Here is a 12,765-nt window from a genome sequence, read left to right on the forward strand (position 1 = left end):
CCCCGTGCGTGGGCCGAGGCGCCCGCGCCCCCGCAGGCTGCGGAAGGGGCCTCCCGCCCACGCCTTCCGGACCTGCCCTGCCCCGCGTGCGCGTGTCCAGAACGGAATGGGCCCTCTCCCCGGTTTCCGCTCTCTCCTCCACAGCCCGGTTTCCTCTGCGGTGACCCGAGGCTCCGGGCGGGGGCTGCGGCGGGGTGTCCAGGGCGAGCGAGGGGGCGCCCCGTGCGGGCTCTGGGAGCGGCGCCCCAAGGGCGTTTGCTGGCTGGGGGGAGACCCACGGGGGTCACAGCAGCGCATTCGCATGTTAAGGCGCCGCCCCGCTCGCTGGTGAAGGCACCACGCTGACTGGGAACGCGGGAAGGGCACCGTGCACGCCTCAGTTCACCCCAACAGAGTTCTTTAACTGGCAGAAAGTGCAAAGTCGTATGTCATAAAATGTGCCAGGAGAGTGGGAAGCGGCGTTCCTCGGGCAGCAAGCGTTTCCTGGGTGCGTGTAACACAGCCCGGGGGAGGAGCATCCGGACGCTGCCCTCGCAGGGGACTGGGACTGCAGACAGGACACCACGGGCCCGTCTCCACACCGTGCAGCTGTCACGGCGCTGAGAGGCGGAAGCACCGCAGGGCGGGCAGCCGGCGTTGGGAGCAGCAGCTCAGGCTGTGTGGACAGAGCCGGCGTTGGGAGCAGCAGGCTGTGTGGACGGAGACACAGGAGGGCTAGTGGCCATACAGAATGGTCTCACAGAGGCAGCTGCCAAGACACTCCGCAGAGTGGAGCGGAAGGGTGGCTGCTGCCCTCCAGCAGCTTGCTCAGACCAGAGTGGCATCGGGAGGGCTGTGTGCGCCCGCACCTGCAGGCCGCTCCTGGGCGGGGAAAGGACCTCCACAACAGAGGACTAGCCCGCCTAGTTGCGAAGCACGATTCCCAAGCGCAGACTCCAAAAGAGACTTCGGTGTCTCCTCTGTTCGCCCTGTGCAGATGGCTCCGTTTCCACGCTTCGATTCCTAGAGCTGTTATTGGACAGGAAGAAAAGTGAGAAAAAATGCTGTTCATGTAAATATAATTCTAAAAAATTCTGTTTTGTTGGAAAAGCAGAGAGAGAGAGACAAAGGGGGAGATCTTCCTCCCACTGATTCACTGCATCTGAATGGTCCCAACTGCCAGGGGTGGACAGGACTGGAGTAAGGGGCCAGCAGGACTCTGCTTGAGTGCCAGGGACCCAGTGCCTGAGGGCGCACGCCCCCTGCCTCCACGATGCGCTTCAGCAGGAACCAGGAGGAGTAACAGGGGCGCCAGGATTCAACCCAGGCACCCCAAGATGAGACGTGGGCCCTTTTAAGCAGTGATGCAAGCTGTTGTGCCAACACTCAGGCCCGGAGTCCTTCATCCCAGGTGCTCATTCGGACTGGGAAATATGGGGAAGGGGAAGGGTGGGGCCAAAGGACAGAGTGGAGTCATTCTCTTCATTCTGAAAACTTAGCTCTTGGCCACGGTACCAGGAGGGGTGGAAAACCAGCCAGCCAGACCCTGCAAGCAGCCACGGTGACTCAGCACGCAGCTGCCAGTGCCAGCCGCAAGCGGGAAGACTGGAAGTCTGGGTGGGGGAGGGGGCAGGGAGACTCAGTGGGACACCTTCGGTTTTCCCTGGCCCGGGTGTCAGCAACAGTCCATGCCCAGTGTCATCAGTAAGACCAAAGGCAGATTGCAGGGGGATCTAGTCACAGGGCAGATGTTCAGTCACCCACATGCACAAATCCCCCAGCAACTGTGGCTGACTGAGGTTCTGTTTGCAGTGCCAAGGGGCACTCAGGGCGCCCGTTACTCAAATCGGGAATTCTGATGTTGGGGCCAGTGCCGTGGTATAGTAGGCTGTTTCCACCTGCGCTGCTGGCATCCCATATGGGCGCCGATTCCTGTCCTGGCTGCTGTATTTCTAATCCAGTTCGCTGGTCATAGCCTGGAAAAGCAGCCGAGAATGACCCAAGTCTGTGGAGCCTGGCTCCCACGTGGGAGACCCGGATGAAGTTCCTGGCTTCTGATCGGCTCAGCTGCGGCCATTGTGGCCACTTGGGGGAGGACTAGCCCATTGTGCCATCGTGCTGAGTCCTCTTTACATCGGTGTACTCTGTAGTGCAAACAGGCTTTTTCTGATTCACGCCCACAGAGGTGGGGCAGACATCGTGGTGCAGGGCTTAAGCATGGCATGGCCACACCCCGTTCAGGAGGGCGAGTACCTCTCGGGACTCTGCTTCTGATTTCCAGACTCATGCTGGTGCACTGAAGCATACCCTGCAGAAGAGAGAACAGTGGCTAGGTGACTGGATCCCTGCCACCCACGGGTGAAATCCAGTGCTCCTGGCTTCTGGCCTCAGCTTTGGCTGTTGTCAGCATGTAGGCAGTGAACCAACAGATGGAAGACTTTCTTTGCATTTCAAATAAACAAAAGTATAAAAACATAAAGGGGCAACAGATACACCCTACACCTACACCAAGACACACTAAGTTCAACAGCAGCTCATGTACTACCACTGCCCCTGGGGCCGAGCAGGACCGGGGTCGGGGCTCTTGGGATGTTTCCACGCAGACCTCTCGCCTTAGCTCCAAGGCCGGGACATCTGCATCGGCTGGCCCTGTATCAGTTAAATGGTGTGGACTTCTGAGGCCATGGCTTTAGGACAGTGAAGTGCTCTTGTAATGCCACATTAAAGTGTATGAGTGCCACTTCTTTTTTTTTAAAGCTTTATTTATTTTTATTGCAAAGTCAGATGTACAGAGAGGAGGAGAGACAGAGAAGATCTTCCATCCGATGATTCACTCCTCAAATGGCCGCAATGGCTGGAGCTGACCCAATCCAAAGCTGGGAGCCAGGAGCTTCCTCCAGGTTTCCCACATGGGTGCAGGGTTCCAAGGCTTTGGGCCGTCCTCTACTGCTTTCCCAGGCCACAAGCAGGGAGCTGGATGGGAAATGGGGCTGGCAGGATTAGAACTGGTGCCCATATGGGATCCTGGCACATGAGAGGCAAGGACTTCAGCCACTAGGCTACTGTGCTAGGCCCATGAGTGTCACTTTTTAAAAATTATTTATTTACTTACTTACTGTTTTTAATTTTGCGAGTGCCACTTCTTAAAGAGAACGGTGAGACGGGCCTCTGCCCTGGTGAACAGCTCGCTGTACACAATGGCCAAGTCGCTGTGCTGTGTGTGACATGTCCTCAGACCGCAGGTTGTGTTGTCCCCTCCACCCCCGAGACTCACCCCCAGGGGCTGTCCTGGCTGCTGCCACTCATCCATGTGTGCTGTTTCCACGGAGCAGCCTTCTTTGCCCTTGAACAGTCTTGTCCTTCCGCTTTTGAAAAATGACCCGCGACATCCTATAACTCTTCATCCTACTCAGCTGTTTGGCGGTAAAGACGAGTCTGGCTTTTTTCTACACTCGCTGCGGAAGGCCTGGGGGTACGTGGGAGAGGGAGCAGCGTGTGTCTGTTAGGAAGCCACAGCACGATGGTCCTGGACGCAGCACAGCAATGTCGACCAGTGGACTGACACTTCAAAGCCCGGATCAGCAAGTTACGACTCCCTGACACTGGCAGGTGGCAGACCACGGAAGCAACATAAAGAGCTAGGAACGTGAAAGCTTCTAATGACAGCATTTTATACGCAGAAGCTACATCGTATTTTAGGCAATAAAGATTTCTGTTTCAAAGTTAGTATGCTGTCAACGTGGAAAAGCCAGGTGTTTTCCTTTTAATTATCTTCATTTTGTGTATCACGATCACTAACATATTAAGAAAGCATCTAATAAAAACTCTATCTTAAGTCGACTTCATGTGATACAAGGTTTACTGTGTCTTCGTGTGTGACTGTGTTTTATAATAAGCTCTGAAAAACATCAACTTTATCTCTGAAAGGAATGTGGTTAAGAGGAAGCTGCTGCTGAAACTCTGGTAGACATTCAGGAAGCAGTGCTGAACGCGCAGCCCAAGCCAGGCGCTGCAGCCCGGGCACTAACACCGCTGTGAGCACTTCCAGTCGCCGGGGCCGCGTGCCGAGCATGGTAGAGCAGGGTGATCTGCCAGCAAGTGAAAGCAACTTAGGATTTAATGAAAGTAAAACTAAATTCCATACCAGTCGTCTCTGCCCACTGTTCTAGTCCCACTAGCTTTCTTTTTATCTCTATAAAGATTTATTTATTTGAATGTCAAAGCCAGAGAGGAGATCTTCCATCTGGCTCACTCCCAGACAGCCACGGAGATGAGGACTGAAGACCAGAGGGGGAGCTTCACCCAGGTCTCCCACGTGGACGGCAGAGGACCAGACTCCGACCACCTTCTCATGTTTTCCCAGGCTGTTAACATGGAGCTGGATAAGGAGCAGCAGGAACTCACACTTGGGCCCCTATGGGATGCCAGGGTCACAGACAGGGGCTTCCCCCTCTGGGCCACAGTGCCAGCCCAGAGTTCTATATTATGGAAAGAGTTTTTCTGGGAACAGAGCCTACGCCTGACACTGGATGACAGAACACCGTTCTACACCACACTCCTGTGCAATACTTCCTGTGAAACATACCCTTTCCTTGGGCCCTACAAAAGGTCACAGAAACCTTCATAAAGAAGGTTCACACTTAGTGAAAACAACAAAGCAATTAGGAAATTCACGGGATGGACATTTGCTCCCGGCATCCTTGGGTCAGCCAGGATTCTCATCCTAGTTTGAGGCGTGGGTGAGTGTCTGATGAAGATCCTGTTCCCACCTTCACATCTGTACAGGTCATCATGCCTAGCCCAAGCCATGCCCACTTCCCAGCAGGCGCTTCTCTCCCGTGGCCAGCTCTGACAAGTCCTGGACGCCTTGCCAGTCCGCCCTGCCAGTCGCCTGCTCCTCACCAGGTGCGATGCCTGGCAAGCATTTAACTTTGACTTGAAAATTAGAATATTCTTCCCCATTACATTAACTTTTAATTTTCACTGTCACCAAACAAATATATAAAACATCTGAAACATCAAAACCAGTAACACCAAAAAAAAATTCATGTTTTAAAAGAACATAACTCAACCGGTGGGTTGGTATTCCACCGGAATATCTTAAGTAAACACAATTTTTAATTTTTCATTTAACACAACTAAAGAATGAGGTATATAAATGTTTTAATCACAGACTTTTACTGTATGCAATTAACTGTATTTCACAACTAGCATCTTACAAAAAAACACAGTGCCATTGTGCCCGTAAAAAGTGCTGTAATTAAACAGAAAATTACATCGCCACGCGAAACCAGCAAAGGTCACAAGAGCCAAGGTCTACAGCTTTATTTTTTTCTTGAAATGTTATCATGACGGATTTTAAGTGATACTTTATATCAAGTTATATTTTAAGTTCATTTATATTCCAGAAGTCTCCCATAGATGAACATATACTGAACAAAAAATTTTTAAAAAGTAGGAGACCCTAGAAGAATTTAAGAAGTACCATGTGGTTTCCAGGTTGGATTTTCAAGTATAACATAAAAAACCCTCACTTTGTTGTAAACAAAAAAGCAAAATCTGTAGTCATAAAAATATTTTATTGGTAATTTTACATAAGAGTGAGTGGGGCTGTCACTACTGCTCCATTTCAGGGCAGTGATAAATGCAGAAACGGGCAGCTGGGTCTGAAAGGGGATTCTGTGATCTCCCTACACTGTAGACTTACTGAGGAGCCGACTGGACTGAGTGAACAGCCTTTCTTTTCGGCTGTGAGCAGCTCTGAGCAGCAGTCCCCATTTCTGCACTGGACTCGTGCTTCGTGACCCTGGTAAGTGTGGGGCAAGTGAACAATGATAAACCTACCATCAAGTTAAAGCTTTTCCAAAATTGCAGCTTTGAAAATATGGCAACACTATTTTATTTTCTGTTTTGCCAAATTGTTACGATTATTTGAATTTTAATGTTTTATATAATAGAGAAAATACCAGTGTTCGATGACAACAGCACTAAGCCTGAATCACAAAGCTAAATAACCAATGCTTGTTGTTTACTAGTCTGCTAGTAAACATTACAATAAATGAATGTTTTGAAAAATAAGCAAAACAAACAAAAACATAAAGCCAGAAACATAATTCAGGAACAATAATTTAGTAAAATGTGTCAAAAACATTGGCAAATGTTCATACAAATTCTTTATTTAATAAGTTTTCCTATTTAACCACACCAAGTACCAGCAGGTGTATTTAAGAGAACCATTAAGAAAATCCTGTTGTAGCAATAGTTGATTAAGTTGATCTTTGACTTGTACACATATAACTATTTGTCTCACAATTTTCAAGTAATACATATTTAGGCAGCTTGCACTATGTTATAAAAAATTTAAATTCGTTACATGCCAATAGTAGAGAATTCAAGAATTATGTGTTAGAATTCACTAAACTAAAAGTGAAAATAAATTTACCAGTAACACTGCATAAGGAGTTGTCCAACCACATCCTCGCGGCACTTGACTGCAGAGATGGAAACATGAAGCCTTGGAAGACTGCAACAGACTCTGACAAATTCTAACAGATTTCCGTTTCGTGTCAACCTCAAATTATGGATTGTGCATGGACGTGGTGTCATGAAAACGTGGTGCCTCGTGGCATCCTCTGTATCTGCAGGCCAGGACGAGTGCTGAGCCTTTAGTGAGACTCTCCATTGAGGGAGGAGGCTTCCCCTCGGGGCGAGGACGACCTGGACAGCCCTCTCTCTGTGTTGTCGGAGCTCGAGCCGCTCTGGCTGTGCGGGTCTGCAGAGGCAGCACTGGACGCAGCCGGCGGCTTGGTTTTCTCTTTAAAGTCTGTAATGATGACCGTCAGATCGCCCACGGTCACTTCCAAATGCTGGGCACTACTCCGATCCACATTTTTCAATCTGGGCCTGAACACAAAAATGATCATATCATAAACTAGCTCTTCTCTATCCAATTTCTGAGCACATAATAAATTAAGAACTAGATGAATGCAAACAAATGGAGGCTTCTGTTTAAAATGATTCACATGTAATGTAACCAACCATAAAAATATCATTAAATGTTTCAAATTGCTAACATTAATCAGCCAATTGCTCACAAGCCTTCTTCAACACAAGAAAGCAAATCAAAGAGCCGTGTGGCAGGCTGCAAGCGCAGTGCCTCGTGTGGCGGGCTGCAAGCGCAGTGCCTCGTGTGGCGGGCTGCCAGCGCAGTGCCTGCCATGTGGCGGGCTGCCAGCGCAGTGCCTCGTGTGGCGGGCTGCAAGCGCAGTGCCTCGTGTGGCGGGCTGCCAGCGCAGTGCCTCGTGTGGCGGGCTGCAAGCGCAGTGCCTCGTGTGGCGGGCTGCCAGCGCAGTGCCTCGTGTGGCGGGCTGCCAGCGCAGTGCCTCGTGTGGCGGGCTGCCAGCGCAGTGCCTCGTGTGGCGGGCTGCCAGCGCAGTGCCTCGTGTGGCGGGCTGCCAGTGCAGTGCCTCGTGTGGCGGGCTGCCAGCACAGTGCCTTGTGTGGCAGTTGCAAGTGCAGTGCCTCGTGTGGCGGGCTGCCAGCGCAGTGCCTCGTGTGGCGGGCTGCAAGCGCAGTGCCTGCCATGTGGTGGGCTGCCAGCGCAGTGCCTCGTGTGGCGGGCTGCAAGCACAGTGCCTGCCATGTGGCGGGCTGCAAGCGCAGTGCCTCGTGTGGCGGGCTGCAAGCGCAGTGCCTCGTGTGGCGGGCTGCAAGCGCAGTGCCTGCCATGTGGCGGGCTGCAAGCGCAGTGCCTGCCATGTGGCGGGCTGCAAGCGCAGTGCCTCGTGTGGCGGGCTGCCAGTGCAGTGCCTCGTGTGGCGGGCTGCCAGCGCAGTGCCTCGTGTGGCAGCTGCAAGCGCAGTGCCTCGTGTGGCGGGCTGCCAGCGCAGTGCCTCGTGTGTCTGTGCAGCAGCAGGCTGGGAACGCCACAGAGCAGGAGCTGAGGCTGGACCACTCCAGACAGGGTCACGAGCAGCCTCGGGAGGGCAGCGTGCTGGCCCCGACAGCCCATGTACACTACTGTCCAGGTGCAGAATACTGACACATATCAAGGAGCTCTTTTTTGTGAAGAAAACAGAAAAGCTAAACTGAAATTCACAGCCTCTGTGTTCAATTTCCAATCAGGAAGAACTGTCAGAACACTTAGCAATCCAAGAGGCGAGATGGTTCACTCCCACTGCGTGTGCATGAGCACATCAAGTACAAGAATTCTATGAAAACACTTAGGTTTGGCGTGATGGCCCAATTAGCTCATCCTCCTCTTAGAAGCATAAAGATCCCATAAGGGCACCAGTTCATGCCCTGGTTGCTCCACTTCACACCCAGCTCCCTGCTTATGGCCTGGGAGAGCTGCTGAGGATGGCCCAAGTCTTTGGGACCCTGCACCTGTGTGGGAAACTGGAAGAAGCTCCTGGCTCTTGGCTTCAGATTGGCTCAGTTCCAGCCATTGTGGTTATTTGGGGAATGAAGTAGTGGGTGGGAGATCTTTCTCTCTGTCTCCTTTTGTCTGTAAATCTACCTTTCCAATTGAAAAACAATATTTAAAAGTTAAAAATAAAATTAAAAAATAAAGATAAAACCACTTCAGATTTACCTGGTTTTCTTGTGACTGTTCTTTTTGCTAGTTGTCTCCTTTTCGCTTTTTTCTTTCTCTGCTTTCTCTCTTCTCTCTTTCTTGGACTGAGCAGGAGGCGCAAACTGCTGCGTGGCCTGCTGCGCCGCCAGCTGGGAGACGGGCCGGGGCTTCCTGTGCGCAGGCGAAGAAGAACGTTAAACTGTGACCCGGGAATGTGAACCATCACGCTAGCAGGACACACGTGACAGTGATTTTCAAGGACAAGACACCCAATTTAGAAGATCCTGTACAACAAGAGTAGAACTGTGATAACAGTTAAAATCTATAGACCAAGGCATACGATCAAAACAGAACATAAATCAACACACGCCATCTTCATACAGTGTGCATCAAATGCTCACAGGAAGGCATATATAAACAAGCAAGTTCTACAAATTAAACCCCAGCGTTCACACTAATATAGCATTTTGACTCAGCCTCCTCCTAACGAGGAAATGTCTAACCATTTGTGACAATGGCTATTTGATCTTTCTTTTAAAATCCTGAGTCATTTAATAAATATTTGCTGAGTATGAAAATCCCTCTCTCCTTCCTACTGACATCCTTGACGTCCTCCTCACCAGAGCCTCGCACACCCCAGAGCCCTGAGCACCTGCCTGCTCCCTGGAGAGCACCTGCTCACGCCGCCCTGGAGACCTGGTTCAGTTAGTGGGACTCTTACACAGTAGCAACACAGACAACTCGAGTACCGCCCCACCTCTCCCTGAGGCTTCTCCCCGTGCAAGGGTTCCCCTGGTGGCCAAAGTCAAGGACCCCTCCAGCTTCAGGAAGAAATGAGAAAAGAGGCAAATGAGGGAAGGAGAGTAAGAAAATACACGTTCGGTGTTGGGCTACAAACACCGCCAGCTTTTTTGCTTGGAAAATCCTGAGCAAACAAGAAAAACTGTGTGTTGTGTGTGTTTCTACAGCAACACAAAATAGAAAATAAGGAGAAAATATTGCATAATCTAAGATTCAGCACTTGAAGGCCGGAAATCGCAAACAGTGGGCCAAACGAGCCTCACGAGACAGAGGATGAACTCTTCTCAGAGTCTGTACCATCTGAGACACTGGAGGACAGCCAGGGAGAGATGTCCACATGCAGCTGGAAAATCTAAGACTGAGAAATCAGAGATAAAGTTACACAAATGCAGGTGTCATAGTGCAAACAAGGTAGCCGGGACAGGCGGCTGGCACGGTGCTTACAACGCTGCTTAAGGTGCCCGCATTTCACACCGCAGTGTCTGGGGTCAAGTACCGGCTACATCCTCTGCTTCAGCCTGCCCTGATGTGGACCTTGCAGGCAGCAGGGCAGGGCTCGAGCTGCTGGGTCTCTGCCATCTACATCAAAGACTGGACGGAGTTCCAGGATCCGGCTTTGGTCTGGCTTTTCCAGCTGTGGCGGAATGAGATCTTGATCTCTGCCTTTCAAATAAATTATAATTTTAAACACATACATATACACATAATGGCTGACTGTGTTAAGAAAACGAGCTTTAAAAACACACTGAGGCAGAGCGCCTCAGCTCATCAGGAGGGAGCGCTTAGCTGGCTCAGCCCTGCCCCAGGCTCTGACACGTAGGTGGTGGGCTGCGGCCCAGCAATACGCACTGAAGACACGTGGGGGATGTGGGTGCTACTGCAGTAACATGGAGGGCAGGTATACAGAGTGAAAAAGGAAGACTGGACAGGTATGAAGGAACCGCATAATGAAAGCCACATGTGGATATTATAGAGATCAAGGCCTCAGTCTGGAGCAGCAAGGTCCTCTGGGTGAGAGTTGTGTCAGCAGCACAGCCTGAGAAGGCAGAATCGAGGGCCCCCACTCACTCCCAACCTGCCAAACATCCTTGCCCTCTTGTACAGCTAACACTCCATACAAAAAGCTTTAGTGTGACTGCCCCTCCTGCAAGCTCTATGCTGAAATCTAGTCACTAACGTGATGGAAAGGGGAGCCTGCATGACTGCCAGGGTCCTCACAGGCAGCGTACCTTGCCAGCACCCTGATTCTACCTGTGTCCCTGTGTCCAAACTAGAAAAGCCACCCAGTACACAGCACTGTGATGAATTCGCCCAAACAGAATATGGCAGCAGATCAAACACAAAGCGAAATCAGAGTTTGTGATGTTAGCACATTCTCTGGGGACAGGGAGTGTGAGAATGGGTGCTGCTGTTTCTGGCTTCCTCTTAGCAGCAGCAGTATGAGCCGGCACAGCGCTGACCCATCACCAGACAGCCAACCTGGCACAGCACTGACCCATCACCAGACAGCCAACCTGGCACAGCACTGACCCATCACCAGACAGCCAAGGAGCTTTGCTGTGGAACAAATGGCTAAGGCCCTTCAGGGTTAACGAAGGAGAAGTTTGTTACAAAGGAGCTGCAACTGGCCTCTACGCTCAGGCCAGAGCCAACTACTCACTCCAGGGAACAATGGAAAGAAAACAAAGCACCCCAGAACTTAACTTCTCTCTTCATTGTGTTGGATTAGAGAGGGAGCAAGCAAACTCCAAGCTGTGGCAAGATGACAAAGGTCTGTGCAGGCTGGTGCCTGATGAACGCAAGCAGCCGCTCCGAGACATTAAACCCAGCTAAGTCACTGCCATCTCCTCCCACAACAGTTTGAGTCCACCTTCCATAACTCTCAACTTCGCCAGGGTCACTTACTCCTCTTGGTTCTGTCACTCCTGCCACCTCAAAACTTCAGGCAAAATGAATTTACAAAACTGTTATAAAATTAAATCAAATTATAACAAAGTATTTAACAAAATATATATATATAACAAAATATTTAAACTGCACCTTTTGAACTAGAATAGAAACCCTGATGCTTCTAAGAATTAATAAGTTATCTCATGGCTACAACAACTAACTCCAGTGTATACAATTTACTGCATTTGCTTTTCTCAGTAGAAGCACATTTTTAAAGTAAGAACGAACATCTCTCCAGGCTTCCAAGACCCGCCACGTTCTGGAATGCAGCATGTTGCCTTCCACATGCCCAGGCATGCCCACCCTTCAGCAATGGCCTCCAAGTCAGGACCCGGCCAGGACAAGACGCTGCTCAACGCCACACCCCCTCTTGGATCTAAGAAGGGAAATCCCAAGACCCACCCTTGATTCCTACAACACAGCTGCCACCAAGCTGCTTTTCCATCCCAGTCTCCTCAGCATCACTTTCTCCTTCGTCTTAGTTCATAAATCTGAAAATGGAAGCAGGTTAGCAGTTTGATTTACCATATAAAACTACAAGGGCTCAGGCCCAGCACGGTAGCCTAGTGTCTAAATCCCCAACTTGCATGCACCAAGATCCCATATGGGTGCTTGTTCATGTCCTGGCTGTGCCACCTCCCAACCAGCTCTCTCTCTGTGGCCTGGGAAAGCCATTGAGGATGGTCCAAAGCCCTGGAACCCTGCATCCACGTGGGACACCCAGAAGAGGCTCCTGGCTTCAGACTAGCTCAGCTCCGGCCACCTGGGAAGTGAATCAGAGAATGGAAGATCATCCTCTCTGTCTCTCCTCCTCTCTGTATATCTGCCTTTCCAATCAAAATAAATAAGTCTTTAAAAAAAGACTATGTGGGCTCAAGTTCAACTGAGGATTTATTTTTAAATAAGTTAGGAATCAAGAATTCTTCTAAGTGATCTTCTCTCAGTGGTGAGAATGAAGTTATCTATCACAAATACTCTCCAACAGAAAAGAACTCATTGGACTGGTCAGGGGAAACCGAGCAGGAGACAAGCTGCAAGGCCAGCCCCGGCCGCACGCGGAAGGTTCTAGCATGGAGCTGGTGGAGCGGACTGAGTGCGCACAACCTTCGCCCAGGGCAGAGAGCTTCTGGGATGAAACTCTTGGCTTCCAACCAGCTCAGTTCTAGCCATTGCTGCCATTCAGGAAGTGAACCAGCAGATGAAGATATCACTGTCTCTCCTCTCAATAAATGTGACCTGCCTTTCCAATAAAAATCAAAAATTAAAAAAAAAATCTTAAAATGACAATCGATCCATTAAAGAGCATTTCCTTCCTTCCATGTTCTTATATCAGACTTCATTTACCACTTCATCAAACAAATATTCTTCAAGACAAGCATTTCTGAGGCCAGAGCCTGCAGGTGCCAACATCCCATATGGATGGCAGTTTCACTTCCAGCTGCTTGCTGCACTTCTGATCC

General features: G+C 50.2%; 1 protein-coding gene across 1 annotated transcript in view; it reads right to left on the reverse strand.

The window, feature by feature from the left end:
- Positions 1–5,289: 5,289 nt before the first annotated feature.
- Positions 5,290–12,765, reverse strand: part of YAF2 (YY1 associated factor 2) — a 29,949-nt gene continuing 22,473 nt past the window's right edge. The window contains exons 3-4 of the mRNA XM_040978894.1: positions 8,573–8,725; positions 5,290–6,882 (exon numbers count right to left, since the gene is read on the reverse strand). Coding sequence (XP_040834828.1) covers positions 6,645–6,882; positions 8,573–8,725 — 391 coding nt within the window. The 3' untranslated portion in view covers positions 5,290–6,644. The remainder of the gene's footprint in view (positions 6,883–8,572; positions 8,726–12,765) is intronic.

This window comes from Ochotona curzoniae, unplaced genomic scaffold, assembly GCF_017591425.1.
Source record: "Ochotona curzoniae isolate NIBS_2020 unplaced genomic scaffold, NIBS_Ocur_1.0 contig_2927, whole genome shotgun sequence".
Lineage (NCBI taxonomy): Eukaryota > Metazoa > Chordata > Mammalia > Lagomorpha > Ochotonidae > Ochotona > Ochotona curzoniae.